This window comes from Varroa jacobsoni, unplaced genomic scaffold (genome assembly GCF_002532875.2).
Source record: "Varroa jacobsoni isolate VJ856 unplaced genomic scaffold, vjacob_1.0 contig01929, whole genome shotgun sequence".
Lineage (NCBI taxonomy): Eukaryota > Metazoa > Arthropoda > Arachnida > Mesostigmata > Varroidae > Varroa > Varroa jacobsoni.
The window spans coordinates 7,704-35,235 of record NW_019214720.1 but is presented as its reverse complement, the minus strand read 5'-3'; the positions used below and the strand labels follow the sequence as shown (position 1 = coordinate 35,235).

General features: G+C 40.2%; 1 protein-coding gene across 3 annotated transcripts; it reads left to right on the top strand.

Moving 5' to 3' along the window:
* On the top strand, nucleotides 1–25,708 carry LOC111272277 (uncharacterized). 3 transcript variants are annotated; one of them, XM_022853632.2, is made up of 3 exons: nucleotides 1–241; nucleotides 21,722–21,964; nucleotides 24,889–25,708. In XM_022853632.2, the coding sequence occupies exons 1-3, from the start codon at nucleotides 186–188 to the stop codon at nucleotides 24,953–24,955; spliced, it is 366 nt and encodes a 121-aa protein (XP_022709367.1). In that variant the 5' UTR covers nucleotides 1–185; the 3' UTR covers nucleotides 24,956–25,708. The 3 variants fall into 3 exon arrangements, 2 of the variants coding, with proteins under 2 accessions (XP_022709367.1, XP_022709368.1); XM_022853633.2 differs by lacking the exon at nucleotides 21,722–21,964 and adding an exon at nucleotides 13,488–13,678; XR_002687425.2 differs by lacking the exon at nucleotides 21,722–21,964.
* Nucleotides 25,709–27,532: the final 1,824 nt, after the last annotated feature.

The window sequence follows — 27,532 nt, the reverse complement described above, 5'->3', positions numbered from 1 at the left end:
AGTAATGTAGTTCAATGGACACTTTCAGTTGTAGTATGCGTGTGCCTGAAAGAGACCGTTGAGGGTTTCTGGTCAAAGGAATGGGCCATTGAGCTAGCAGCATATACAGGGGACACGTCTAACAAGTCGTTGAACGCGCGCATTAGAACTGTACTGCTGGACGATTTCTAAGCCTCACGCCAGTAATGGCAGTGAAGTCCATGGAGTACCAGATTAACCGAGTGACGACTGTGCACCATAGGTAAGTATCTGTTATGAAAGAGCTAGAACAAAATATCGAACAGATTATTATATATATATATATATATATATATATATATATATACGCATATTTTAAGAAATTGAACATCCTCGATTTTCAACGATTTTCTTGAAGCACAAAACTGACTACAAATTTTAACTCAAGGATATCTTGTCGTTTGATTTGAAGCAGCTTGCGTATTTTAGGCAGATTTTTGTAATTGTTGCAAGTAATATTATTTGGAACTATTATTATTTAAACAGCTTTCCTAGACATACGTTGTGCTTCAACCTAGCAGTCTCACTTCGTCTTAGGGCGGCTCTTTTACATGCCGTACCACACCGTAACACGTACTGGGGATAGGAACTGCGACTTCCCGGTGGAAACAAACACGGGGGCCGCACGTATGTTCTTATTAGAGCAGGAGACAGGGAAAGTAATAAAATGCAGGATAATTTCGCTAATCTCAACGCAGTAAACAGAATGAGGCAACGAAACTCACTCATAATCTAGGGTGGAGCACTTACTATAGGTCACACGCTTCGGTACCTTTCTGTGGGTTTCATTAATTAGATTAAAAGATAATAAGCATAAAAGTACATCGAGTTTGATTGTCGAAAGCAAGCATACGAAGTTATCGCGGCAAAATAATCGCTCATCTGCTAAAACGACGTAAACACAGACGAAACATTTCCAGGAGGCTGATGAGAGAAAAAAAAAAACAACTTTCGATGCCCGCTGATCTGTTTGTGTCCGACGAATTCGTCATTGTGATTACCAAGAGGTGCTACGAGCTATGAATGCTACGAAAATTACCCAAAGAAACGTCTCTGATTCGTATCGTTTCTAATGTGTGTATTAATTGTATATGAAATGTTCTGAATATCGATTCACGCTAATTTACAAATCTGCCACAACTTGTCCAGCATCGATCAGCGAACGTAGCTCTGCTACCCCTAAGAAACCGGCTTCAACCCTCGTTGCTTACGTTTCTGCTTAGCTTTATTACAGCAAGCGAATTATCGACGACGGCTCAGCAAGGATCTTTTACCTCATATTGTAATATTTGCTTACGTACATATGGTACTAGGTTGCTTTTAAAAATTCCCCTTAAAGGACTCACACACTCCAGTGCTGCTAGAGACATCCTATCGACTATGTCTAGTTACAGTATTCAGTTTCCTAGAGATGTCTAAACCTTCACAATTGTAGAACTTCTAAGCAGATTTTGGCTAACTTGAACCACATGACTAGCACTATTTCTTTATAATTTAATTCCACTAAATGACAGGAATATGCGATATCGACCTTTTCAAATAACCACAGCAGGCATGGCTATCGATGATGCCAGCTCACAAACGATACTCCTATACGCCAACAAAAATCGATAGATCTCACCTCTGTACCTGGGCTATATTCAGATGGCACGATTTCTCAATTCCTTTTTGATTCCCCCTTAATTCAACCTTCTATTCACCAAATGTGGTATTTCTTAGACAGATAAGCATTTGTGCCATTACGTTGTTCTTGATCCCGGAACGGCTGTTGTTATTGATGGGTATTCCGATAAGGTTAGTGTCCTTCCGGACGCGTCCTTACCTTTCTTAGATAGCACGGATAGATGTCGTTTATACGCCTTCGCTGTTGCTGGCACTTAGCTGACGTCTGGTACCGCTCGCTTAATTTGTATCGCGGGACAGTGACTCTTCCGCGCTTTGTCTAACGATCTTCTATACGCTTCCGCAAGAATTGAAAAAAAAAACGTTCGATGTGCGATGAAAACGAGACCGGTGTCTCCTCATCACTATAACAGTAGCCACTCTTTGTCTTTGTTCGATGACAAATTATCTAATAATAGTAATAATAATCATTATGACTATATAATGATATGGCATGATATTATCAACAAAATGGACTCCCACTCCACTCGGCCTAGGTGTCACTTAAGCGAAGAACTACTTTGTTTGTCGTCATCGTTGTAGATGTTTCCTCGGCCAATGGATTCGGTCTCATTTTCGATTATTTGTCCAAAGTGTTACAAGCGACGACAACCTTTAACCGTCACGAAAACAAATGCACGAAACTTCTTTGGGTTTGAAAGATTCACAGACTTAATATGAACATAGTAGACATTGAAAACATTAGGAGGAGTCAACGTTTGCGAAAAATCCTTGAACTTGATATGATATCATATTTTACCCAGACCCTAATTAAATATACGGTTCCGCGATGCCAGTTGCACCCATGTCACTTTTGGTTGCTTGACCACCTGTGTTGACGTTTACGCCATTGTGACATAATGGGGTTAGGTTTACTGCGTTTCACCGGACGTAGAAATCCTATCAGAAGGAAACTTCACAGGAAGAGGGTTAATTAATAAAAAGTAAGTTGGTAATATTTGGGTATCTTAGTCAAAATCTGCACAACTTTTACCCTTCCACTTGACAACGTACCTCTACGTGTTCTTTATGAAGAAGCAATTTTTACAGTTGTAATGCTCACCAAAATCATCTTTTCATTAAAATAAACATTAACTTGATGTTTCATAATAGTGGATATAATGGATTTGAATAGATTGATAATTTGATGAGCCGGACACAACTGGAACAGAGCGTGACCTTAGTTCATTGGACGTATTGTCTCTACCCAGCATAAATTGGCAATGATCATGATGAATTCTGTCCCAGCCGAGTCGAACATATGTAACCCGTGTTGTTCGTTAAAAAAGTCAGTTTGAGATAAATACAAATATAAACGTATGATCGTCATAAGAGTGTTTTTACTATTTTATGCAAAATCAGGCGGCATGTACGTGCCCCATGTTTTAACCAAAGCTGAAACATTTCGCAGACATCGTTACCCTGCAAAATCTGACTATCTAAGCGTTACACTAAGTTCGGCCGAAACGACTTTAATCCAAAGTCGTTCATACAGAATCCCGGAATAAACTTTCTATCGAACTTGCTAGATATTCGTGGGTATGCTCCAATGTGAGTATGATTCAATAAGTTTAGCATGTATCCGACCGTAATCTAACGGAAAATTGACTTAAACGATCTTGAATATTAGAAACCCATACAGAATTTATTAATACTGGGAAAAACGTATGCATATATATATATATATATATATATGCTCCAAATAAGTTATACCCAGTTCTAAAAAAACCGTATCCTATAGGTCGAACTGTAACGGCCACTAAGACACAACATTTTTTAATTTAACGACAATTCTCGATTACTCAGATTTATTCAGTTTCTACTATGCAACTTTTCCATAGTAATGTCAAGGAAAAACGTTAAGATCAACTGTCGATTGTGCATTTGATAAAATACATTTATAAAGAACTGACAAGATAAAGTACTCTTAATGATACGGAAACGCTTTGTAAATCGCTAAGTACTTAAACTAAACATTTTGAACGTTACGTTCGACACTGCTATTAGGAGTTTTATTCATAAACATTTACGAATTGCTGCTTTCTATGAAGCCGAGTTGTGGTACTTCGACGCAAAAAAAACGTTACTTTAAAACCAGGCTAATTTTTTCGTTTCAATCTAAAGGACGAGTTGTGTCTGCTTTGATTGTTTTGGTGTTATTGGTGTACTTATGTACAACGGCAGCCTTCGAGATTTCGATGACTAATTCATTAAAACTGGTTCGGGACAGGGAAAACGGTATTCCTCTGCTAGTTGAGAATTGACCAGATCCTGCTTCAGATAGCACGTTTTGCAAAATCTGTTATTGGGTTTATCGGCTCAATAACAACTAAATCTAGCTATTTAAAATGACGAGTCAATATTCATCAGTAAAAATCGACAGGTTTTTGCAGCAGTAGACGCTACGAGTCGTGCTGACCGTAAGACGCAATACACGGCCTAGTTTTTTTTTAATTAACACACGATCAGCCGCCGTTAATAGTCTCATCTAAGCTCGATTGCTGTATATGTATAATCAAGCCATAAAATGAATAATATAACGTTGTTAAGGAGATGCCCAGAGGGTGTCGGCATCAGAATGAAACATTATATATGATATAAGCCCACTGACACCATTATGTTTTATATAGGCCATGCCATTTCCCGTCCAAAGATTACATGGCTAAGTCATGGGCTAATGGCCTTCTTCACTGTTAGCCTTGTTAAGTGTTTCCTGAACGGAAAATAATTATTTTTTTCGGTTGAAGGCAAATCGACGACCGCCCTGATAGAAACAGTTAATAGCCAGAGAGGGCATTTGCTTAACGACATCGTCATCCAATGTATTAGGCCCAGCTATAGCTTCCGCGTTTTGCACACTCTACGCAATTGTAATAATCCCAAATGATCTGTTGATCTAACTTCCTCGATTTGATGAATTGCAAAAATATTCTACTTTGGCTTTCTATGAACGGAATTGTCACCTCAACCTTTAATACGCATAAAAGTAATTTTTCCATAAAGTGATTTTTGCAAAATGCCAGCCACTGATTAGATGGACAACTTTCATTATAGCTGTACCCATGGCTGTATTCATCGTCTCTAGCAAGACGAGAATTATAATTCACGGTGCACTATAAGGGCTATATAGTACACACGTGATCGTAACCATATAGACGAACAATGAGGACTCCTGAAGGTTCAGCAAATACGAGCCGAAGTGCTCAGATGTTGCTACTCATCACCGCTTCGAACGTAAAAGACAATGCAATGCGTTCGCCTCGTGGGCCTCCTTCGACGCTGGTCCATCTACATTGGTAGATACTACATTGGTAGGGCAAGCGCACAGCCTGTCTTTGGCCGATTGCTTTGCTAATAGAAGGTGTAGCAATTCTATGTAGCGCAAGTTAAATATGCAGGTAGCCCTAACTGGCTCAGTATGAAATTACCGTAAAAACAGTCAAGGATATACTGAGCTGCGAAAGAAAAATTTGTGCCGTTCTATATTGTAACTCGTTTCCAGAATTTTTCTAAGCACTAAATACATTTCAAACGAAATGACACCGTGAAACCAAACCTACAAAATGCGGCCTAACATGAAATAAGAAATGCTTTTGTCTTTATTTTATCCTTATCCAAAGCAAAACTGCTATCGGAAACCTCCTATGATGTTCCTAAGAGCTACTGCATTTTCTCTAGATCAAACCTGACACAAGTTGCACTGACTTAATAGAACCGATCAGCCGTGCTGGCTCGTTGAGGATGCGATAATCGCGAGCGAATACGGCTTAAAATTTTATGACATCTTATTTACTTGTACCTGCGACCTTAACGACAAAATTACTCTAATTAGAAACGTCGTATACCTATCTGGAGATTCATATTCGAGTATATTGGGTTTAAGTAAACAGATTCTCGTGAGGCATTTAGGGAGCATAAAAGAATATTTACTCATCTAATTACAAATGTAATCAAGCTGAAAAGGCTTGGACAACTTGGTTATAGAAATCTCGCATATCTATTCTGAACAATTGTCAAAAAAAAACCCAGCCTGAAAATACAATTCAACCTCTAATAAAACACACACACACACATACACGTTTACGTTACATTAAATTATAAAATAAAAAATATTATTGAATCACAAAGTTACATTTTAATTTGCTTATTCAAGTTTACTTATAACGATTCCAAGAACGAACAATGACTTCAAGGTATTCGGCACCATTCATTTGTAGGTCATCGGTGTTGGGTAAAGAGAAAAAGATGCAGTTTCTAATGGCGTTGTACGCTGATTTCTCTGCCAACTTATCCATACACTTCTAGATCACCCGGTTATTGAAATCTGCGAAGTCAGCCCGACCATCCCTACCGCAAATCAAACAACTGGTACTAGTAAGCATCAAGTTCAATAGTTTACCAATGCAGCCAGGCGGCGTATAATTAAGCCTGTGGGCCGTGAAGTTGCCACGATTCACTGGCTGTGATGCTACCTCGAGTTCCCGCATCTGGCGTTAGTGGGAAGTTTCAGTAGCAACAACCAATGGGTGACCAGTGTTAGCAACCGGTCATTAGTACTCATGGGATAGAATGTCTTATCCCGTTGACCCCCGGTAGTTGCTGGCTAACGGCCGATGCTCTGACTGGCTCCAATTTGAGCCCACTGAAAATACATGATCTGCCGTTCTCAGATACTTCCTACCATCCTCGAGACTTGCTTGGTGTTGGGTAAGGGGGTCGGCTTCGAGCAAACCCAGAACGAACCATCCAGCTGCATCGAGAAGCTGCTAGGTAAATCTGCGTCCGATGCTTTCGTGAAAATAGGTGAAACCCTAACCACTGATTTCTTACGTAGTATTAGAGCAGCGACTACCACGCGTATCGTAAAATGAGTCAAAGTAAATCAACTAACAATGATAGACGAACTTTTACAACACTCACTAATTACTACCTATCCGTGGCCAATTACCTGCATACTTTCCTTAGATTGGATGAAATGACGGTATATGGCAATGCTAATGGTAAAATGACAAACGTTTTGGTAAAACGAATTGCGATGCTTCTGGCCCAGCAGATGTTCGATAATAACAAGTAATCCATCGGTGAGTGTGTGAGGGAACGAGTCTTCAGAAAACACACCGGCCGTGCAGGGCGAAAAAAGACTCTTAGTTGGTCATCTTTTCGTAGTGGCCTGCTACCGTTTTACAAGCTATTCTAGTTACGCCAATGGCAACTGTAGATTACGCAAAAAGGATCCATTCGTCGGAAAAAGGTGCAGCCATTCTTCAGGTAAAAGTACACGTGCTTGTGTCGTATGAGCCATGGTATAACAAATAGGTATAGCTGGGTACTTCAGTTACATCTAAAATGGCTCCTTCTTCTTCCTTGATCGCAAATCTTTGACATCGTTATAGAAACATCCCGAAAACTGCCCCGTTCTATTACGAGTTTTTGAAATTCAGTTTGATCTTTGATGGGCACGGATACAAGTCGTTATCGTTCCAGACGACATTCAAGGACTATGGTTGCCGCCATATTACTATTATTAGAGTCGACTCGTTCCTTTAAATACGCCACAGGCAAGGAAATATAGCGGATCTAAATCTTCAATCGCCAGTCTTACGAGTTAAAAACGGATTTCGTTATGATTTTGGATTATATTAACATTGTAATATATATTCACGGTTTATATACATTTACAACTATCTACTACGCAATATTGTTATAAATGTTTTAGAAAAATCATGTAGTATTCTATATACCCAACATTTTTTATATTCCAAAATCATCAAAATTACCTTCGGTGCATATTTAACAAATTTCCATGCAGATATATTAAAACATTGACGTCTCTCCATAATTATTGATTATGATTATTAACAGCGTAAACTTTTAACAGGATAAGCCCGATCCCACTGGCAATAACTCGTGAAACCCGTTTTGTTTGCGACCATTTCTGGCTCGGGCAGATCGCTCTGACTACGTAAATTACTCTCGGAATACATAGGCCTCCCTTAATACCCACTCATTGGTTGCTGATGCCTCATTTTGTATCGGCAATTTTAACTAGACTTTTCCTGAGAAATAACAAGAAAGCCCATTGGCATCAGGTCGGAAGAATGGGCAGGGTATTCTGTTTGGCAAATCTTCATTGGGATAAGTTCTTACCTCATGATGACAGCGTACAGATGTTCCGTCCTGTTGAAAACATTGCCATTTGCCATTTTCCTCCCAAATGTATGGTATAGCACGTTCTTGCAGCATATTTCGCCTGTGTACGCCCAGTCTCTTTCGAGGGTGGCTGGCACTGCATCCGCTTCCGAAGCTTGGAGCTCTATTATTGCCTTGCTGCATACAGCTATACCTGTTTTTGTACAGTACATCTATATCATCATCAGGTAGCAAAAAAAATGGAGAATGGCAAGAATGACGGCACGAACAGGAGTAAGCTGAAGCTGTACCTGCGACTAGAAATACAAGCAGCCTCTTTCATGTGCTAAGAGCTATAACCAACTGAGCTGGAGAATAATTGGAACAATTACGATGGCACCGAACCATTGAAGAGCAATATCGGGGGGTTCCCAGCTCCTTGTCAGATATGTGTATCTGCCCGTATGAAAAGCCTACGGGAGGACATAAGGCAATGTAAGGCGCCTCGAGCCAAGCTAAGGCCGTGGAGCGCGTCGCATCGCGCCTTCAGATCTCCAACAAGAACGGTGTAGTGCCTTGTCAAGCCAACCTAGTGGCATATTGTGAGAGACATACTACTGTAACTAGCTAGACTTAATCATTATTAAGCCTCTAAGCGAATCATTTGTAAGGTTAATTTCTAACGAAAACTTAAAAATCTCTCGGATGAGTTGTACTTAAATAAGGCATATCTTTACACCAATATATGCCTATTGCTTTTGTAAAGTCAGACAATACTGTTATTGTAAATCTATCTTACAATAGACAATCATGCCAAAATCAGCTAACGGTGATGCAAGGCGAAATTCTACGTTATATGGCTTTATAATAGAAACTTACCTTACAGTTATTTTTGTTGGTTGAATCCTTAACTATCTAGTTAAGGAACATTTTTTTATGCATGCAAATATTTAGTTGATGAACATTGGATGCAGACTAAGCCGTAACAAGGAAATGAATGAATGAATAAATAAATAAATAATTACTAACGGTGTTACTGTTAGCTCTAACTAGCTGTAAAGTGATTAAATACTAAATAAAAATTGGTGTATAAATGATTTGGAATTATCTAGAAATTTTCTACACACCGATATTGTGGGCTACTACACTATATTAAATAAAAAACATTAGCCACATGTGTATTGCACTAAAGCGGCGAAGATGGACGTTGGTGATTTTGTACGTTTATTGTGCTTGCTTAAGCAATTATTATCTTCTAGTACCTTTGTGGTAACAACGGGGTAAGGCGACTCGTATTCTTGTAAAACCGGGCTACAGTCTCATCCAGTTGATTTAGCCTTTTCACCCACTGGGGTCCCCTGAAGTACGATGTCGCTTGCTTGTGCACAGTGTCTCGGCGTGAGCTATCAGTTGGAATCCGTCAGTTTTTTTTTATCAGCAGCTATCGTTGACCTTACTCACTTGATTTGGCGCCGACCTTTCAGCCTACTGCCTTCAGCAGCCTGCCAGTTACGTAAGAAACTTAATTAAACGAAGGGTGAGCGAAGGAAGAACGGAAGGTATCGAAACATGGCAGTTATTAAAGCGATATAAACTGAAATAGCTTCTCGGAAAGAGATTAGTGTGTAATAAATTAAAGGTCGCTCCTCAGTAAACACCGAACAACGATTGCAGTCTTCCAATTTCTTTCTCTAAATGTTGTCCGAGTTGTTCTCTAAATGTTGTCTACAATGTCCGAGTAGTCCTTGAGATTTCTACGGATCCTCGTAACTTTCTGTTTCCATCCAGGTCAAAAACAATCTAATTTGAAACTTAGTCATTTTAACACCAGATAGAACTTAAACTATACTGCTACCATAGTAAAGCTGCGATTGTAATTCGTTAAGTGATAGGACGGGAAACTTGCAATGATTTTTTGGGTGGATTCTAAAATAACTTTGTGCCGATTCGCCAGGCCCAGCTTCATATCTGTGATACATATATTCAAGATGCTTTCATCAAACCCAGATCAGTAATACTGGAAGAGCATTATTTTTTTTTTCTTACAACGAGTTTCTATGTATTTAAAAGATGGGGCATGTACTTCTATTCAGCTTTCATCACTAGCCATATAAAAAGGCCCAAAAAAGCGGTCTGCTTTCAAAAGGGTTGCATGCCGTTTTTATTGACAGAATACATGTCTCAAAGACCAAGTTCGAAGTCCACAACCGGGCCTAGAATAGTTTTCGTAAAAGTTTTATTGTGCTGGTCCTGTCTCAGAATGTAGGATCAACAAAAGTACCTCTACCTAGCTAGATATCAATATTCTTTCGAAATTTTAACACACATTGCAGTGCAGAGTGCGTCTACCAATAAAAATGTTCTAGTTTTATATCTTTGGAGACGTAAGACTGTTAGGGGTAACGCGTGTGAAATTACTAAACCGAAAATATCGGAGAGACCCACAAAGAACTATTATACGTTTGGAAAAACTAAGAAAAGTCCAGGATAATATTCGCGATATTTTTCGATTTATGAAGTGTTTCATTAACGAACTTGCTTAGTCAGGGCCTCTAGTCGTGAGAATGATGAAAGACCCATGTTGAAGATACGCAAAATGGCGAATTTGCTCATCTATATATATATATATATATATATATATATATATATATATATATATATATTGGCAAAGTAGGCAAAGGAGCTGTCCTAAAAAGTTTTTGCTTAAGCAAACAGAATCGTGAATAAAGTTGCTTACGTAATTTTGAAAAGAAAATCTGAAGCGCGCTTACCTAATATTCCTGAATTCCACATGGAGGTACGCTCGACTTTCTCACAGATTTGGTCGCAGAATGGCAGACCTAATGAGTATTTCAGCGGTGAAAAGGAACTTTCTAGAGATAAGAATCGAGTTGCTTTGCAGGCGACTCAGGTAGATTTGGGCATTCACAGAATCCCCACATCTGTCGAAATCAGTGAATGGCTAAGCTGGGTCGCCGTCGCGTTCGGTAAAGTAGCATTTTGCCCTGATGGAATTACAAACGGCTTGAACCTTGCTTTCAATAACTCGCGCAAACACGTACACACACACATGACAGGAACTCTTACGGGTTCAATGGGTTAATTCGGTCGCTATATTTTGAAACGCCTCATTTCGCCACCTTTTTCCTTCGGGTCTCTCCTTTTTAGAAACAATTATTCCTTAGAAACAATAACGTTCGGAGCCACTTGATGTCAAGCCCCACTGGAGTGAGCTGTTAAATGCGATTTTGAAAGATTGCTTTACCGATCAATCGGGACGTAAATTTGTTTTGCCACATTGTACATAAAGCATTTTTTAATGAGAGGAAGCAATAAAAAAGCGTAAAAAAAAACGGGAAACTTCGAGCTTAGACTAGGTTTCTTTCAGATCACAACTTAGTTTAGATCACCGCAAAAGCTGTTGGGTGGATATCGAAATTTAAAACGTTAAATATGATTTATTCCACAATTATTGGGCTCTAAATGGGGCTACAGCTGTATCGAGAGTGATTCGTAAATTGCCTGCGCAGACTAAAATGCGTACGCGTTCAACGCCGCCGCAAGATTCTCTCAAAAAAAATCACTTAAACATTAAATAAAGTAACTGTATATTCATTCAAACATACACTAGAAGACTAGCACTATTAGTAACAATAGCTGTTTAATAAAGTCAATTATTAAATAAATAGTAATACCACGCCGGATTAAGATCAATAAATCGGTGTTGAGCTCGTCGATTAATTTAGAATAATTATGTTAATATAATATTTCACAATATCGTAACAAGTATAGGACGTGCAAGGCTCTCGAAAAGGCGAGCCCAAACTTTTTTTTTACATCTGTAACTTTGTTTTACCTAATTTCTGCCTGCGTCTTATATTGGGCTAAAAGTAGCAAAATTAGGGACATGTGAAGGACGACATTTAGCTGTACTAGGAAGTCGAAGAATTACTACGAAAGGGTACACTGAGTACGACCGATTTAAAGGAACAAAATGAGGTCATAGTTTAGTACCAGTGAAGGCCAAGACAATATACACACGTGTGTACCTTTAGATAAAGTAATTTTTACGTTTGTATCCTTTTGTCCAGCTACACCACTTACTTCGCGATCCTTGCCGAGATCACTGTTTTTTAAGGCAAGCTTTTTTACCATCACAGCGTTTCGACCATCATTGCTTCTAGGATCCACCAGATTATATCATACGAAACCTTATCCATTTTGCAAATTCGCTACCATCGCTCCGTAATGTTGTAATAAAACATATCAGAATTGGGAGATTATTAAGATAGCTATTGCCCCCCGACGTGCTGCCATACACCTAGTTCAGAATAAATCCGTTTCTGACCAGGGCAGTACATAAATAGACAAAGCGTACGCAATAATGCGCTTCCTTAAAAACACAAGACGATAATGTTAGCTGGGCGTTTTAGCCGTAACATTTCATCATTCGGTGCCATCGTCGATTTGACACTCTAAACGAATATCAGGATATATTACACTTCTCTCTACTGCAGTTCTAACTGAATTAGATAGCTTGTTCCGAGCGGTACTTCGATGACTTAGATATAGTATTGAGTAAAACATTCTGTGCAAAACGAAGGCTGGTTCCCTTAAACGAATACGTGGCACGTTAAGGAGCTGCTCGCGTTTCTCTAGCCTCGTAGTTCAGCTAACATCCTCTCCTTGTATTTTTAAGGAGGCCCATTATTGCACACGCTTTCTCTTTTTTCTTTCGGACGGTCCTAGTCAGAAACGCATTGGATAGAAGCATCGGCCGCTGGATTCGCAACCTACGTGGAAATCGCTTGAGGAAGGTGTATTCGTCGGCTCTCAAATCGAATGTCTCGGAGTTTCTTCGTGCTTTTCGCGTGGAGAGTTTTTTTCACGATTCCCATTGTTGCCGCAATGGGGGGCACGGCTACCTTGTGTCCGGTTAATATGCATTGTCGAACAGTGTTGATTTAGACACACAGGCGCAAATAGATGCGCCTCTTTTGGCATAGAGCAGGCGCACAATGCTGGCTACGATCACTGTTACGGCTTCCTTTCGATCATTTAATTGTTGTCCATGTCTATTGACTGCATTTCCCGATCTTTCAGAAACACCTGTCAGCGTCTGTGTCATATGAAGGGTGGTAGAGTGTGATACAAAGGAAAATGTTTCTACATAATTATGACATTTATCAGTAGCATAGAAATAGTGATGGTAGTGCTGATTGTCCCTTGGGACAAACAAATTTGTTTATAAAAATTGCCACCTTTCTACATCGTTCCTTCCATCGTATTTGTGCGAGATAACATTATGAGTATGATTTCGAATAGCTATCGTACCTATACGTTTATATTTAGACACTGCAGATAGTATTGAAGTGAGCTATACGAAAGAGGTCATCTCTGTGTGATGTCTACATGCAATATGATAGTAACAGATGAATGGAGGAAATAACAGAGAGCAGTGTCAGTGTATATATTGTACGCTTTACGATTTTATGAGTTTTTTTTTTTATATGAGCAATTCGCTCATAAATTCGGCATGAGTGAAGATGGCTTTTTGGGGTTAGATCAAACCAACGTTCTTTTTGCTAGCATTGGTGCTAACGGTACCAGAAATGGTATTCAGTACTGTACATATATATATATACGAACATGCATTATTAGTGGCCTATATATTTAAGATCTGAAACCTGTCTAATGCGTGGCATTGCTGAAAGGATTCTCGTCGTTCATAGAGATATTAGTATTCGATGCAAGCTGTCCCGCAGGCACAAACTCAACGAGCCAGAAAGTGGTTCGGGTAAAAAAGTTTCATATGACGACAGCGGGCAGTGTCTATCAACCTGGAAAATGACGACCTGTCGAAAAGCAGGTAAGTGGAAAGGTCATCTTTGACAGCAAACTACTATACTCTTGAATTGGCAGTCGCATAAACATCAATCTTATCTTATGGAATAATAACACAAGAGGAGTAGTTCGACGTCAGACATCACAGGGAGAAAATGATGGTAGTGCAAAAACTTGTCCCTGACGTGCCCACTGGATCTACATTCAAATGGCAACTGCGCCCAAATTTATTGACCAGCCATTGATATGATCAAGCCATATCGTCATATATTGCACTTGTATATAATATATATTGCACTCAACTACTAGATTTTTGAAAATGAGTAGACACACGCAATGGCCGTTATTCCAAATGTCTTCCCATTCGTTCTCCATATGACGATATGGCTTGATCATATCAATGGCTGGTCAATAAATTGGGCGCAGTTGCCATTTGAATGTAGATCCAGTGGGCACGTTAGGGACAAGTTTTTGCACTACCATCATTTATCACCTGCATCTGAATGCGTGTCACCGTGCATAGTGCGGGTCGAAAGCCGCTCTGCTGCATACGTACGTAAATGAAACGATTGTGACAGTACGTCCCGCGTGTATCAGACACACTATGCTTGTGCCCTTTAAATAACATAAAAAAAAAGGAAACAGTTAAAGATTGCTTGCACTAACATTTGGCAACAGCTAAAAAAAAACGCCTACGCATGGATCGCATCTTTCACTCATTTCCAGTTACAATTTACGTTGACCCGTACCCTAAAGACTACTTGGTCGACATTTGTCTACTAGCGATTTACCTATTGCTAGCAATATCTTGTAGTACTAACCGAGGATGTATCTGGCAAATGCTTTGCTTTGCTATTTGATCAAATTCACGCATTTTCTATGAAGGCACCCACTTTGACGCAAAGTGTGCAGGTCCCTTAGAGACCGGTAATTTAAAAGTATTGTAATCTCGAAACGAATCGTTCGTTGTACGGAACAAGTTAGTACAGCCTCCAATAGGGTGCATATAATAAAGACTCCAATAAGCTTATAACTTAATAATTTCAAGGTTTTCATAAAGCAAATGGATGCGCTTCATTTATCCGTATCACTCCTGTGTATTTAAAGCTTGCTTGAGGCGTATGTCCCGCGGCCATTTACGCAACAAATAGTACTTTCTATTACCATTAAAGCTTTCGAGCGGGCAAACTTTAAAATACCCTTAAGTACAATTGCCGAGCCACTTGCTTGTTTCAAAAAGACACTCAAACACGAATCTGAAATAAATAATAACCAAGTCGCTCCGTGCTAATAAAATTATTACCTAAGCGAAGAAAATAAATCAAATATAGTTAAACGAAACAATGTAAAATTTGCTTAAGTGTCCGGGCACAGTCTGCCGCAGGCAAGCCTCAATAAACGACTAACATTTTTCCATTTGCGACAAATTGAGTTAATTTAAAATAACCTATATGCAAAATTAGCCCAGGCAGAGAAAATGTAAAAATCACAGCTTTGTCTCGACCGCTTCGTGCTAATTAATGTCTCTCAGTATTACTACCCCGCACCAACTATTTTGCGCGTATCCGGCCGCTCCATGTCGCGGTGCAGTGTTTCGGCATATATCTATATGGAAGTAAGTCTAAGTTACAGATTTGTCAAGTTCATATTATTTCGCCTTTACTATCAGACCCTTAGGAAATGGATTTCAGTCGCTCGCCTAATTGGTTCTGTAATCTGCGAGCTCAAGACATCCTCTTGCTTGTCTCGACACATATAGATGAGGAAAAAAAAAAGATATATATGCCTTTAATGGTGACGGCTCGTTTTACGCTGGTTAAAAAGACTATACGGGACTGATTGGACTACCACTGCACATCCTATAATAGCACTAAGAGAAGTATTTACGAAGTTATCGGTTTTGATTTGGTAAAAAATTAGTGGTATAATATTTTTGCCATTGAGCTTTGCCTTTAAACCTCACTCCGGTGAGCGCGGCTTCCAGTATAAAATGAAGTTTGTCCTCTTGAGCCTAAAAAACGTGTCGTTTGCTCTCCTTCCAGAGACTTTTCCGACATCATTAGCGGCATAGGTATATTTATTTGATAGACAGATGGCTTGTAAGGTACTTACAATCTTTAACGTAGTTAGAAAGTAATCTCACTACACGCATCGCGTAAGTAAGGCCCCTTTTGAGGAGATGAGATAATCACTTCGAGCGTTCTTTGATGGCAGAGGTAAAATTCAATTTTTTGCTAATAAAGAAATGTATTTATTTTTTTCATTGAATGAATTCATACAATGGTGGAAAGCCGCGTTTCATACTTGCCTGTAGTACCTCTTTTCGTGATTGCAGGCGATCTAATCAAGTTCTCATCGTACGAATCGTAACCGGTTGGAATCGGAAAATGATACTGGAAACCGTTCTATCTAATCAGTCTATCATGGCAATAGCAATGGCTTTAGACTATCTATTTGAACCTTTTCGTTTTATTTGATACATAGATGTGGCTGTTTCTTCCTTCTAGGATTTATAGTAGTTCCTTTACGGGTGACGCGGGTATTGTTTCACATATTTAAACGTTGAGTTCAGGATGATACTTACTAAAAGTTCCACTTGGTCGATCATTGAGACGTTTTGAGTCTGACATTCTTTAAGCGAAGAACTTTAAAAGGCATTCTAATATGATCAGACAATTGGCATAGGATCGGTGGTTTGACACGTAAAATAAGGTCTTCCTTTTACATTCTTGCTTGGAGTCAGACGATACGAGAGGTAGTCCTGTGATTTGGCAAGGGAAAAATGTGTTATACTATCTAGGTAGGGACAATGATAGAAGTATAAATAACATATGTTTTCAAACTAAATTGACTGCATAAGACGTAACATATGTGCATCTCTATTAAGTGCATATAATAATCTTAATAATGCTTAATAATGCATGATACGATTATGTATTAGAAGTCAGTAAGATCTAGAATGTGAAAATTATGCCGTCTATCTTTACTCAGTTTGGATGAGTGTATTTTTTAAGATAATCTATAACTCGTTTCTGTTCAAGTAGACAGCGTTAAATTAATTTGTTCCGCGTCATGACTTAATTTCGTTCTAGAATTAATAAATGCCAAACGCGTACTACAGAGAGCCTAAAAATAGCCCGATGAGCAGTTTTTCCCGGGATTGAAACTGGCCAGCAGATGTTAAGGATAATCTTAGGACATTTTTTACTCCAAGGTCCTGTTTCCTTTGTATAAGCTCATACTGTCTTAGCCCTGAATATCTGGTGCTTTCATCATCCTAAAGTGCTACTAAAGTTGAGTTAAGGTAGCTAAATTGACTTGTTCCAGGCTGTCCAGGCTGGTTGTTTTCATTTTTCTAGGAATAAGATGCTACCTAGCAACATGACGTACGCAATCTGACTGGACCGCTTCGGCCTTATAACGCTGCGTTGGCTTATCCTCACGGCAGTGACCGTTCGAATCGGAATCGACAGAAACAAAAAGATGACCTCGGAAGCAATTGATGGAAGTGTAAAAGATAGAAAAGAGTCAAATCACAGAAGTACAATGGCAAATCCCGACGCTGTTGGTGTTAATGACGCACGCGTTACTCTGCTTTTTTGGCTGTCATTCAACGCGTCGCACAGATATTGTTACTTGCGATTGCCGAGCTACTGTTTGTGCTCAAAGAAAATCGGCTCTAATCTTTAGTTTAGATATTACGACCTGAACACGTGTAGCTAACGTTCAGCCTTTTACATGCGCATACGAAGCTTAGCGTGAAGTGCTTGCACGTAGCTGTCGAACAGCTTTGCCAGTGTCTGAAAGTTTGCCCTAGCTTGCTATGCGTGCACATAGCGTATCATCATGGGGCTCGTAAGAGTGTATTTGAACCCGAATTGCCAAATCGCGTGCATGGCGCCTTTTCTTTATCGTCTAGGGTATATGACGATTGGCAGCGTCGATTGAACAGATTCAGTGCGCGTTCATGCCCGACAGCGGGTACACGGCATCTATTCTGTGGTAGCCATCGCGGCGCCCTATTTCTTCTCGTTACGACAACTGAATAGGATTCCTAGTCCAAACGAATGTCGTTGCGTCGCATGACTTGGATCTCATCACCTTGGCTTTTTTTCCCTGTCGGTGTAATGCATCGCGGCCACGCGTAGATTGTTGGATGAGGATAATATGCACGAACTTGTCTGATCGCTGAAAAGTCGACAGACCGTATTGGTCTGTCAGAAGCTTCGGGCACTGGTTTCCCGCCAGCCTCGCGCTTGGTCACAAGATAACTGCCGCTCATGTCGAAATGGAGAAAGAAATATTTTCCGGTTTCCGTCAACACTAACCTCGCAGATTTTTTAGTCTAACCCATATCGTAAGGACTAGTAAGACGACCTGTCCCTATCGTGCGTTTAAGAACTAGCGGAAGAATCAGCTCGGTCAGGCAGTTAGTTTTCGAAGGCAAATGTACATATATTTCGTTATATGCTCGAACTTCGCAGTGTTTAACGGTAAAGCCAGAGATATTTGTTCAGCCTGTTCATTTCATTTCATTCGCTCATCTCAATCGGGCTATTTTCTTACCTCAGTATCAAATCTAGTACAGGTTATATATTTTTCTCTAATAAAAAACAACGCTGGATAAGTTGGTAAATAAAAACTCGAGTGAGTTATGTTGTAATCGAAGACGAACTCCATCCAGCAGTACGTAGGCTAAGTAAAAAAGATGTAAAAGAAGTACTTTTTTCATAAATATTTTTCAATTTTACACTAAAACTTTATCTTTTATTAATAAATAACTTAATCAATAATAGCCCTGTTATGGTACGTTTTTAAGTTTTACTAAGTCCAGCCAAGGAAATCAGCCTGTTACGCTACAGGGACTACAAATATTTACTTGTATTTTTATTTGTATAGTTAAACAGTGTAATCGTTGTTAAACCTATTCTCTGTCGATCGCGTTTGCGGTCATGCCGATCAAGGAGGCGACTGTCGGATGCACTGTTATGTAATTGCCCGAACGCGGACATGATAAAAAGTTATCCCTGTTTATTAATAATTTCCCCCTAAGCTGATAGCAAGGATCTTCACAAGCGACGACTATAGCATAAGTGTCGCGCAAATATCCTAAATGTGCCACGAGTATCGCACACATGAGCTTCACTGTAGCTTCGGCACACAACTAGTAAGCGCCTAAGCACAATAGAAAATAGCTCTTAAAATCATGCCGCTGTAAATGTGAAAGTGAACTAAAAAGACGAGAAGATCAAAAAGCTGTAGAACGGACTAGCATCGATCCGCGTAACAGGTCTCTCTAACTGGTTCCACTACAGCGAAGATGTACTCGTGCATTTTGCATACGCATACTCAGTCTCTAGAAGAGCTATAGTATAAGACGGTGAGCCACTCAACAGACCACTGTAGACGTCAGTAGTTAAAATTTTGAAATTCAAGCACATAGGCATAACATGTACATGCACAGCCATGAACAGTCCAATAGTGTTGAATGCGCCGACGATCTGACAGGGAGAATCTCAAACACAGGACGGTGCAGAACAACAATCGCCGATAATGGCGCAGAAATGTATAAAAAAAAATCAATCACTGCTCAACTAACAAGCGAACGCAAAAGAAGGTACTTAAGATGGCTTCGTATGTTTTCCAAAGCTTCGCCTCGCAGCATCAATATCAGAAGATGATCGAGGCCTTGAATTTTATAGGGATTTTATGGAGTTTTTCTTAATGTGATGATGCTTTCCGTCAAACTCCAATCTGGCTTTCAACAGCATAAGTCCGAATAGAAAGGAAAATCAATTACAGTTAATATGTCATTAGCCAGGCGGGCCAACTCCTCGTCTCATCAACTGAATTTCAATTTCGACTGTCGGCTTGGAGGTTTTTATACTTTTGAGAAAGAAAGATAGCGGGCGATCTGCGGTAGTATTGTTAGGCTAAAACTGATCTCTTTCGACTTCGTTTGCCTGAGCCGAAATACATTAACAGACAGCCGAAAAATGGTATTTCGGTGTTATCTTTAGACTAATAGCTAATAACGCGTCGGGGAAAGGCGGGGCGGGGGGCGGGGGGGGGGTACAAAAAAGAAAGAGCAGGCAGAAACAAACGACAGCTTCCCTCAAAAATTGTCATCAAAACGTTGAAGTCCTGCAGCCTAACCTTTGAGATGACGTGTTCGTATCATATATACGTAGTACTATACCAGCAGATATTTCATTTGCATATGTGAAGCCAACGAAATTCATACGAGAAGATAAAATAACAAGGCGCCAGCTGCAAGTCGCCCAGATAAGGTTAAATGTTGGAGAACCTGCGAGAAATATAAACGAGAGAAATAAATAGAGAGGACTCTGCAGTTGTTGCTATCTGAGTTCATCCAGGCAGATTCTCTCTGCGTTTATGTCGTCATTCTTTATGGCATTTACAAATAGTTGGTCGAGTGGCCATTCTGCCATTTTTAGCGTGAACATCAAATACTACTTGTGCGTAAACGTGTTGTTATCGCGCGTAGCAAGTAGCCTATCGTGCCGGCATCTTTGACTAAACGTATTTTTTCGATCTCATATATTTTGGTTAAAACTGTTCTACACTGGGTTTGTGCCTTGACGAATCTGCAGGAACGAGGCCTAGATGTGGCCACCATACGATGCGTGGCCAGTTTGATGAGGAATCTTTGTTGGATGACTCTTTGGTCTATCCTAGAAGAACTCTTTAACTACAATATAATAGTTTAATCAGAATTTAATCGTTAAACCAAAGACGTGTAAAGAAGTGTACCAGTAGTTGCACGTAAGAAGAGATTTTACGTGAAACAGAATTTATGGAGTGCTGGATAATCTGTCGCCAAGGGCACACTAGAAAGTTTTAACTACAAATGAAAAGAACGCGTTTTATGGTTCTTACCTATAATTAGAGTGTACTTAAAGATTGCCCGTAAACTCTCCACACAGTCTGTCCATTAAATAGAATCCAAAAGTGTCTCGTTACTCAGAGTAATCGTACAAAAATTACATATGTTTGTAGGTCCTGCATACCTCAATATACGATAGCTTATTCTTGTTTCTTGTTGCTTTGTTCAACAATAACACAAATGTATATATATATATTCATCATACAGTGGGTATTGGTACCCATCATGAAGACGTTAATTACAGTATTATTGTTTTTTGTGGTATTCGAACAAGAGCACGCCTCTTCATTTGGTCGACTCTCCCTCTACCTTTCCCTCTAGCATTTTTTCGACAACATCCCGAAGCGTCGAGAAAACAAAAATGAATAGCTACTAACACACAAACAGTTACCCTCCAGCTATTTTCTGTTCAACAAGGCAGACACAGGACCGACAACGAAAACACGAGCCCGTCTTACTTTACAGTGGAGAGAAAGAGAGTTCTGAAAATTATTTGCATTTACCACTAGCCTTATTCTTTGACCACTGCCTCGCGTTCGGCCATGGATGCAAATGGGCGGGTCGATAAGCAGGCCAACACGGGATAGAGCCAAGATATTTTTAGAGCAAATATGGAAGCAGCCCGGTCGGTTTGATTGATCCAATGTATCACCGAATGAGCACAGAAGACGCGAAATTTCGCAGAATGCTTGGTAGATGATTAGCCACCTAGCAGTAGCGAAAATAAGATCCGAGTAAATCTCCTTGGTTTTGGCACCATTAGCATAAAACAGCAAGAGCAGAATTTAAAAAATGTAAACAAGCAAACAATGGGAAAGTCGAGCTTTGTTTCCCCAGCAAAGAGAGATGCACAAGTTGAGGCAAGTATCTCTGATGTGATAGAAATAATATTCATAAGTGTAATTTAGATTTAGCAATACTTTGGAAAAGGAAATAGCGAACGCGAAAGCTCGTCTTAGGGAACGAATCCATCTGCCTTCGTCGTCAAGATCTAACATTGTAATTATATCGAACACTTGACATAATCTTTCTACAGAATTGAGTTCACAGTGACACTTTCCACACCGGCAAGAGTACTTATCGCTAGCTATAATATAAGTCGCCGCACAGTTGGCGCCAACGGTTTCCCTTTATAAAATAGATATTTTCTTAAACATTTAGGGAAAAACTAGCGTCGTTTTGGAAGAGGAGAGAATTCAGACGGAAATATGCCACAGTTAGCCTGCAGTGCAATCGAGGACTGTTAGCCGCTTTTTTAGCTCGACGATATTGGTATGGTGCACTAATGGCTGAAGTTTCTTATGCTGAAGCTATGACCCGTCGGTGGAAAGAGGCCACGAACGTCACCAGATGCTACAAGTATGATACCGTTGTAAAACAGTCGATGCCGCTAAAAACGTCGAGGTACGTGAGATCTATAAAATTCAGATTTGTTAGTAAGTGAAACTGAACGGTCGATAATCGAGAGTCGATCGGGCTTGACTTCACGATCCGAAATATTTTACGGATGGTCGTAGACTTTGCCGTTAATTAAATTGTTAAGTTTCTATTAAGAATCTTTTTGTTAATTATCCTATTAAGATCCTGTGTGAGATCGTAACCGTATGGACAGCGAACTCGCCTTAGTTTACTCGATAGTTAATAAAAATGTTAGCGGATACGAATTTAAAATTAACCCGTTACTGGAAGTACAAATTTATACGACACTCTCAAAAAGTTCTCTTCGAGTTTATATGCTGGGACAAAGGTTACCGCTGGAGGCGTACGCTTACTTCGGTACAATAGCAAAGCGAATTAAGTTAAAAGTATTTTTCATTTCGAACGGTAGGTTCTATGTGCCTTGATAATTAAATGAACAATCTGTATGTGCTTGCAGCCAGAGAGTTCATTATTGCGACCATTTCGTCGACAACGAGATTCATTTTCGAGCATCGTTATGCACAAGAAGATTGTTAGGATGTTCTATTATAGAGAGTCACTAGCACAGTGCCCGCCTGGTGCACATAGCCTGGTAGAAAGACGTATCACACTGCACCCGGACCTATGTAGGGGAAGCTGATAATGGGTTCTACTAAAATCAAACCTCCTAGACCGATATGTCTCAGTTGATTCCGGATAGTGGACGGGGCCTTGATTGATGTTACTAGCTACTCTGCATGCGCATACTTTCCTCAATGTAAATCTATGCACCATAAAACGCACGTATTGTTTAGAGTAAACAATAATCGGTTACCTTCGACAATAGAACTTGCCTTGAAGTCCTGTAAACCACGCCAGAATTATTACTCAGTTCAACTATGTATGTGCTTAGCAAGTGGGAACAGTCGATTTATTTAAAAAATCCGTTAAATGAAATACAACCGTTTTCTGAGCCTTCTTTCAATTCCAAATTCCCTTTAGGACATCGAATACAAATCTGCAACAAATACTAAGCGTCGCACAGCCTGGGTATTAGTTCTAAGGATCTCCACTTTTCCTTCTGTTTCTCAATAACATTTTTCAAAACTTCCGAATCCAACTCGTTCTTGACATTCCCCTGTAGCACTGAACTCTGCCCAGCTTGTGTTCTCCTGTCAAAGTAGTCGGTGCAAAGCAGAAGCTTTGCCCTCATGTCTCCTGTTTTCATGTATCTTTCATTATCAGAACGATGAATTGTGGCTAACGTTTGGTAAGAGTGGACAAGATAATTTACAGTGGCGAAAAGACTACAGGACCGTTGGTGACTGGTGGTCAGGCTGCGGATCGGCTAACTTTGTGCCTTTTTCCCACCGTTCGTTTTTCGATATGTCGTACAGAAAGAGTCCTTCCGTATTGACTACTCACTTCCGTGTTCAATATTTCGTGCAAGCCTATCCTCTCATTCTTCCGTGCTTCTCCAACTAGCCTTCCATCTAGTACATTCTCGGCCTGGAATGGTCCACTGGAGCGACAAGGGCAATACCCAGGCCAACTCTGAAGCCGAAGCCAGTCTCGAGTTTAGCCCCAGCCCTGGTTCGAGCTAGAACTCGAAACAGCCCAACATGGCATTCTGTCTTCTATATTTTCCACGTAGCCCTCCCAGTGTTGTACGAGTCAATGTAGCTCAGCCGCATAGCTATCTCTCGCATAGACTGTCCCGTTTCCTCCCCTAAAATTTTCCCTGAAACTACTTTTTCGACTAGCAAAGAAAAGTATATTTGTCGAGACACGGCAAGTCACCAGAGGCTGGCATCTGGCAGAGTAGCAGGGATATAACATGGGTTGCGAATTCGCACGCAAACGAACGACGAGGGAAGAAAATGTTACAGTGTGGAGCACCTCGCAGAAGCCACCCACCCTTGTATTTGTTCGCTCGAAAGGACTCGCCATCGATACATCTGATACTGTGCTGGCACTTCGGCCATCCGATGCAACGGTGCCGGACAAACACCATATTCCCTGTTATCGTTGGCTGGCCGCCAGCCACGTAGCATCGAGAGCCTGAACAGGCAACGTAGGCAATTCTGACGGACGGTAGTGCTTTGGTTGCGCTACGGTGCACGTCAATTGTGCAAGGTGGCCGTTTTTTCCTTGACCGCTACTATACGCCGCAACAGGACACAGCACAAGACCTAAGCAATTCGAACGAATAGAATGACGGCCCAGCAGGATTCAGCTGAATGTCAGCAACAGCTTGGGCGTTTTGGCTTTGACTGGTCATCTTTCATTCGGGTGATGAGTCCTGTTTGTAGAAAGCCAAACATTGAACTGCCAAAGGATAAGGCATTTTTGTTGCTAGCAGAGAGGCCATTCCATAATTTGAGTCCACGTCAGCCAATAGAGAAGAAAATGCTGTCTGTGGTCGACATTACTATCGTTCTTATTTATATAAGAATGAATTTAATTTTTGCTGGACTTATCAAATGTGACCTTCCGCACCTCAGTTTGTTACGTCGCTTTAATCTAAGCTTTTGAACGTACATAGCGATAGCCTGCAGAATGACGTTGTTACTTTACAAAGAAAAAAAAATTGTCAACTGAGTTGAAGTTGTCCCTTTTCGTGATCGTTGAGAGAAAACTGCGTTGTAAAGTATATAAGCGTCAAAAAAATCGCTTCTTGGAACTGCGTCAACAAGATCCATCGACACGTTCGTTGTCACGCATTGTCATTGTTTTTATATTATATACGTTATATGGTTTTATGTATGTCAGGCAAAAGAGCATCTAAAACAGAAAAAGAATTCGTATAATCATTCCCCATATAATAAAATATGATTTTTTAAATGATAGATAGGCGAAATAATCTCTATCATGACTCTAATCAGAATCACAATACGTGTGAAATAATTTAATTATGGATTGTTTTTCAGAAATGGTATCACTAGTAGCCGATTAAGCAACATTTGCACCTCTACGCCACGTGTTGCCAGCCGCTAGTCTCCATGTTGCTCTCGGCTCAAAACAACGGCCTTAACCTGGCGCCACTGAACGCACAAACTGGCCTCGAAAATTACTTCACTCTCCGCAAAATCAACAGGCGCAAGTTACCTCATCGTAGTAGACGGGAGCAAGCAACAGCAGCTGGGGGTTTTGTAGCGGCGTGGTCAAATTATGATGGCAGAGGCGGATCGAATCGAGGCCGAATTCGTTCGCTAAGTCTGGAAACTTTACGTACGATCTTAATGGTATGTCCGGCCAAACACAGAGATTACTATAGTATCCTGTTGGCATGGGTCGGACACAACACAAAGAGTACCGCACTTCTGCACTATCGCACGCAAAATCCAGTTGTATGGAAGGATGGTTATATTTAATTTCAGCCTTATGTTAACACATGGCTTGTAGCCAATGAATGCAAGAGAATCATTCATTTCGAATTGATATTGCTACACAAAGAAGCTCAGCTATAAAAACCACAGTGCTGAAATCCCATAAGACTAACACGTATGAACTTCCTGGCTAGTTACGACCTTTAGCGTCTTTAACTGAGGCCAAAGAATGTAGCTGCTGCTTCTTCAGCTATTCTCTTAAATTCTGTAACAGTAGCCGTAGCTAACGTTGGTCCTTATAGTGAGCCCCTATCTGTGCTAATGCTGACAGAGAACGCTGACCAGTAGGAAAGATTGGCAGACCTACGAATGTAATTCTAAGGAGGTAAACGAAATAAATTTACGTTTGATGCAACACATACTCGTGCGTAAATCTTGCTTCACTGCTTCAGATGATCATGTTGTCAATTTTGGTATGTCTGCTTGTTTAGCTCCTCCGTTACGACAGGTTAAGAACCAGATATTCTGTAGCTCAGGTCATTTGCAGTAGGTTAGGTTAAAGACGCGTCTCATCTGTTGCATCATTAATTCATAGAAAAACTTACTTTGTTAGCCCGTTTTGGAACCTAGGCGAGGTGTACTCTATATTGGTGGGAGTACTGCCAGTATTTGCTCGCTGCCGTTTCGCAGCTTGATAAAAATGTTAAAGAGCTTACAAAAAAAAAAACTACACGTGACACAGAAGTGCGTACCAGTCATTACAATTTTATGCAAGCTACTTATGGTATAATGTTAGTTAGAAGGCGCTTGGATTTTTGCCGCATTACGATTAACTTTGGAATATCGGATTAGTTGGGTTGAAATTATATTTTTTTTTATATATATATCAGAGGTGCTCTTCTTTATTTTTTTCACATTTCCCATGTGTTCCCATGGGCTCTAGACAGCCATATAACCCTGCATTCGCATTCTCTAAGGTAATTTCCCCATATGCGGCTTGTTGAAGCAAATCCTTGTCTACCAGTTGTTCTTTTAGTAATCGCATGAACGTAGACCGGGAGAATAAGTGGGATGAAACGAACTTTGCATATTCCTTTGCTCAGTTTAGAAGTGACTGTGAGTAACGTCTGGCGTTGTCATCAAGTAATTAAGATGTATGTTTCGATTGCTTTGTTTACGGTCTAACAATCTTTTGAGCAACTTGAAATAATGCGCTTCGTTTATTCTTTGATTTTCGGAGAACATTTCATAGTAGCAGATGTTCCTAATGTTCATTGCAATTAGTACTATTAGCGTGTGTCAACTTACTTGACCCTGCCACCAAACTCGACTTCTCTCTGGGGCCATGCTATTCTTTCGCCTGGCTTCTTTCAAGAACAGAATGAACCATGTTTCGTCCATAACGATCATATGCTCCAGGCGCGTCTTCCGTTAGTCAAAGTTTCGCAAATTATACATGATATTTTTTCGCTTGAGCGTGTCGTACTTATTTTCCACATGTTCCATATTTCAGTTGTAATTCTGGAATGTGTTACATACGGAAAGCCATAGAGCCTTTAAACTCCGAACTCCGCTTTTGTCAAAGGCCTTTTCGATTGCGGCAATGCCATATTTTGTTACTTCCTCGCTGATTTTTAACACGACAAAACGTTTGCATTATTCACGTACTGGGTTTAGCTTAAGGCCACTTGCCTTAATATCTTGATCAGTTTTCGATGAAATTTCGCAACGCTGTTGTCTGCGAGGAAAAAAGCTAGCGTTGATTTTTGAGACTAAAATTGTTTCCCGAATTTTGCACTCCGGCGGCGCGTAATTAAAAAAAATATTCAGTTTCAAATCCCTTTGGGTTAGCTTGTAACAGCCTAATACTACAATTTGCAATGCTATATTGCATCACCAGCAACCGAAAACTACCATCGATACTAGCATGTATTTACAAGTATTATTTTCATATTATTTTGTATGTGACCAACCAAGTTTCCACCGAACTTACGCCACCTATCACAAAGATTACCAACAAACGAACGAACAAATAGACCAATTAATCGACGGACCTGCCAAACTTTGTTTTGTACTAGTCCTATTCCCCTTTCCGTAAGCGTCTGCGCTTACTCTGCCGCCCAATGGGTCGCTCCTGCTGGCTGAAGTTCCATATCTTCCTCAGCCATGCGTCCGGACAAAGGTACGCCACTAACGCAACCTTTCACTTAATATCGTGGTATGAAAATATGGGTTGCAACCATAC